At 45.2% G+C, this 3,796-nt stretch overlaps 1 protein-coding gene across 5 annotated transcripts in view; it reads left to right on the top strand.

The window, feature by feature from the left end:
* The window catches only part of Tp53bp1 (tumor protein p53 binding protein 1), an 89,177-nt gene that overhangs the window by 72,736 nt on the left and 12,645 nt on the right, over positions 1-3,796 (top strand). For all 5 annotated transcript variants that reach the window (XM_005364330.2, XM_005364331.2, XM_026787642.1 and 2 more), the window contains one exon: positions 1,633-1,785. In XM_005364330.2, coding sequence (XP_005364387.1) covers positions 1,633-1,785 — 153 coding nt within the window. The remainder of the gene's footprint in view (positions 1-1,632; positions 1,786-3,796) is intronic.

Here is a 3,796-nt window from a genome sequence, read left to right as displayed (position 1 = left end):
AGAGAAAGGATGTGTACATTAGTGCAAGTGACAAAAGAGTCCCACAAAGGGTGCTGTATCCAATGACTTAGGGCATTTCTGAGTCTCCCAGTGTGGGTGTTGGGAACTGAACTCCGGTTCTCTTCAAGAGTATGTGCTCTTCACCGCTGAGCCATCTCTCTAGCTCCTACCTAGTGGTTGTTCTGGGTGTTTTCAGCAACCACCTTTGATAACTGTTACTATCGTGTAATACAGAATGAAAAAATGCATTTAAGAAATAGTTTCTCCTGCTAAGAAAGGTGTTAGGGGCTGGAGAGATGGCCCAGCAGGTTGAGAGCTGCTTATTGCTCTTACAGAGGACCTGATTGGGTTCAGGTCTCAGCATCTATGCTGGGCAACTCACCACTGACTTGCTCATGACGGCTAGCTTAACCTTTCTTAGAGAATCAAACTACCAGCCCGGGGGTGTCACCACCCGCAATGGGCTGAGCCTTTCCTTATCAATCACTAAGAAAATGTCCTAGAGCCAGATCTTATTTATAGAATTCCCCTCTCCCTCCAAGATAGCATTTCTTTGTGTAACAGCCCTAGCTGTCCTGGGACTAGCTCTTGTGGGTCAGGCTGGTCTTGAACTCACAGAGATCCGCCTGCCTCTGCCTCAGTGCTGGGATTAAAGGCATGCGCCACTACCGCCCAGCTTTATGGAGGCATTTTATTAACTGAGGATCCTTTCTGCCAGATGACTTTAGCTTGTGTTAAGTTGATTTAAAACCAGGCAGTACATATTGGTGAGGAGGCAAAGGCAAGTGGATCTCTGGGAGTGAGCCCAGCCTGTTTGCATAGGGAAACCGCATGTCTAAACAAAGTAACAAAACCCCAATCTATTCATGGGAACAGATTAAGAGTTTCTGGGTTTTTTTGTTTTTGTTTTTGTTTTTTTTTTGACACAGGGTTTCACTGTCCTGGAACTCTGTCTGTAGACCAGGATTTCGCTGGGCAATGGTGGCACATGCCTTTAATCCCAGCACTTACTTGAGAGGCAGAGGTAGGCGGATCTCTAAATTCAAGACCAGAAAGAATTCTAGGACAGCTAGGACTATTACACAGAGAAACCTGTCTCAAAAAAACTAAACAAGAAAGCGTTTTGTATTTAACCTCTGGAGAAGCAATGTGATTTTTCTGTTAATGAACTGGTTTTCACTGATGGGTTAATAGGTGATTCTGGTCTTCTCTAAAGATTAAAGAGCACCTGCTTTTTAGGTCAAGCACTGTTGTCATGAGAATTAGAAGGATTAGCTGGGTGTGGTGGAATACACTTATCAGAGGCTGAGGCAGGAGGATCAGGAGTTGGAGAAAGCAGCTTGGGGTACCTAGTTGAAGGTAAGTCTGAACTATACAAAGAAACAACAGAAAATCTAAATGATTACAATCTAACAATAATGTGTTCGATACTATGACTGAGCTTTATTGTATGGATCAAGCCAGACTGCCACAGACTTCTCCAGCCTCAGTTTTACTGAAATAAATGGAATAAGTAGTATGTCCGGTTCATGAGCTCTCTGAACAGCGTTCATCCGACAGTTTAGCTTAAGAGCTATGACTGCCTTCCACTCTGTTGGTTCTCTTCTTACTGTGCCCTCTCTTTTGTTGTAGGGAGAAGAAGAATTTGAAATGCCCCAGCCTCCACACGGCCATGTCTTACATCGTCACATGAGGACGATCCGTGAAGTCCGCACGCTTGTCACCCGTGTCATCACAGATGTTTACTACGTGGACGGGACAGAAGTGGAAAGGAAAGTCACCGAGGTAACACCTGGGTCTACCTTTTCCTCCTCCTCCAGTGCCCTTTGCCCACCCTTCTTTCCCTTCTCTCCTCTTCTTCTTTTCCTCTCCCTCTTCCCTTTTTCAGCTTGTCACTCCTTTCCTGTGCTGCCAGGTGTAGTGACATTTCATTTGTATTTTAATAAATGAAGCTTTTCTGAAGTTCAGAGAGTTAAACAGCTGCGCTGACCAGCCTCACAGACAGGCAGTGGTGACACACACCTTTAGTCCCAGTAGCCACACTGCCATAGAAACTGGGCAGTAATGGTGCATGCCAGCACTAGAGAGGAATATAAAACGGGAGGAGACAGGTCTCAGCTCAGTCTTATTCTGAGATTTCTGGAGGCAGGATTGCCATTTCAGACTGAGGTAGAGAGGTAAGAACCAGTGGCTGGCTGTTTTGCTTTTCTGACCTTTGGGTTGAACCCCAATTTCTGTCTCTGGGTTTTTTATTAATTGTGCTACAGCTAGGCACTGACATTGTTTTTCTTCAATTCTTTCTTTCTTTTTATTTTTTTGCTTTTGAGATGGGGTCTTTTTACATAATCCTGGCGTCATGAAACTCCCTATGTAGGCCAGGCTGGCTTCACACTCACAGAGATCCACCTGCTTCTTAAAGGCATGAGCTACCACCTCCCCAAGACTCTCTTCCCTCCCTTCCTCCCTTCGTTTCTGTTTCTGTTTTTGTTTTTGGGTTGATTTTTGAGACAGGGTTCTTCTGTATGTATATCCCTGACTTGCTATCCTGAAACTTCTTCTGTAGACCAGGCTGGCCTTGGACTCAGGAGATCTGCCTGCTTCTGCCCGAGTGCTGGGATTAAAGGTGTGCGCCACCACTGCCCACCTGGTTTGTTTCTTTCTTTAGAAAAGGTTTTGCTTGTGTAGCTCAAATCTCTTAACTTCCTATGTAGCTGGCCTTGAACTCAGATGTTTCTGTTTCCATCTTAGTTTGTGTTAATGACAAATGTAGGGCCACCTGTGAGTGAGGGGAGCACGCTACCAGCTGAGCTACACCTTGGATTCTTTTCATTTTCATGTATGCAGTGTGTGTATTTGTGGGGGTGTGGGTAAAGTCGCCCATGTGTGGATCAGAGGACAGCTTTATCAGCTTTCTCCTTGCGTCATGTGGTTCTTGGTCATTAGGCATCTGAGGAGCCATCTTGCTATCTCTCCTTACCCTCTCCCCAACCATGGATTCTTAAAGGAGAAATTTTCCAGAAGGGAGAAACAGAAGTGTGCTATTTGCTTACCTTACATAACTGTGTGTGATGGTTGTCGTTGTGGAGAGACTGGACTTGGCTGAGAGGAGCCTTCCTTCTCCATGCTGCGTCAGCACAGTTAGCACAGTTGGAATGTTTACCTGTGTAAACTTCTGGATCATGTATGCCCATTTCCCTATGTTGTGCCTTGTCAGGTGTTGTCTTAATCCCAGATCCCTTTCCTTCCCACGCTCCGGGTCTCACCAGTTGCCGCCGAATTGAGCTCTAGTGCCCGAGTGCGCATATAAATTGAAGCCGGTTTCACGTTCTTGTGGTTTGTACATATTGAAAATTCTTTATTAATTTTTTGGAAACAGGTTTTCATTATATAACTTTTACTGTTTTGGAACTTAGGATGTAGACCAGGCTGGCTTTGAACTCACAGAGATCCATCTGCCTCTGCTTCTTGGTGCTGGAATTAAAGGTGTGTGCCACCACACTCAGCATGTACTTCCATTAGAATGTGTGCCCCCTCTACCCATGTTGGATGGAGCACAGACTGTGAAGGGACCAGTTTCAGCTCAGGTACCCCAAGACCAAGTTCTTAGCACAAAGGAGATTTGCCCAGAGGGACAAAGCCAAGGAATAAGAGACAAAGAGAGGAGATAGAAGGAAAAGGACCAAGGGAAAGGGGGAAGAGATAACTGTCCTGCAGGACAAAGGATTGCCTCTGAATAGAGAGGAGAAAGCAAGACCCATAGGCACATGACGGCTTTTATTATTTATTTTTTGGTTTT

Source organism: Microtus ochrogaster (genome assembly GCF_000317375.1).
Source record: "Microtus ochrogaster isolate Prairie Vole_2 chromosome 14 unlocalized genomic scaffold, MicOch1.0 chr14_random_1, whole genome shotgun sequence".
In the NCBI taxonomy this organism is placed as follows: domain Eukaryota; kingdom Metazoa; phylum Chordata; class Mammalia; order Rodentia; family Cricetidae; genus Microtus; species Microtus ochrogaster.
Note: the sequence above shows the minus strand (reverse complement) of the source record. Positions and strands in the feature narration are given on the sequence as shown.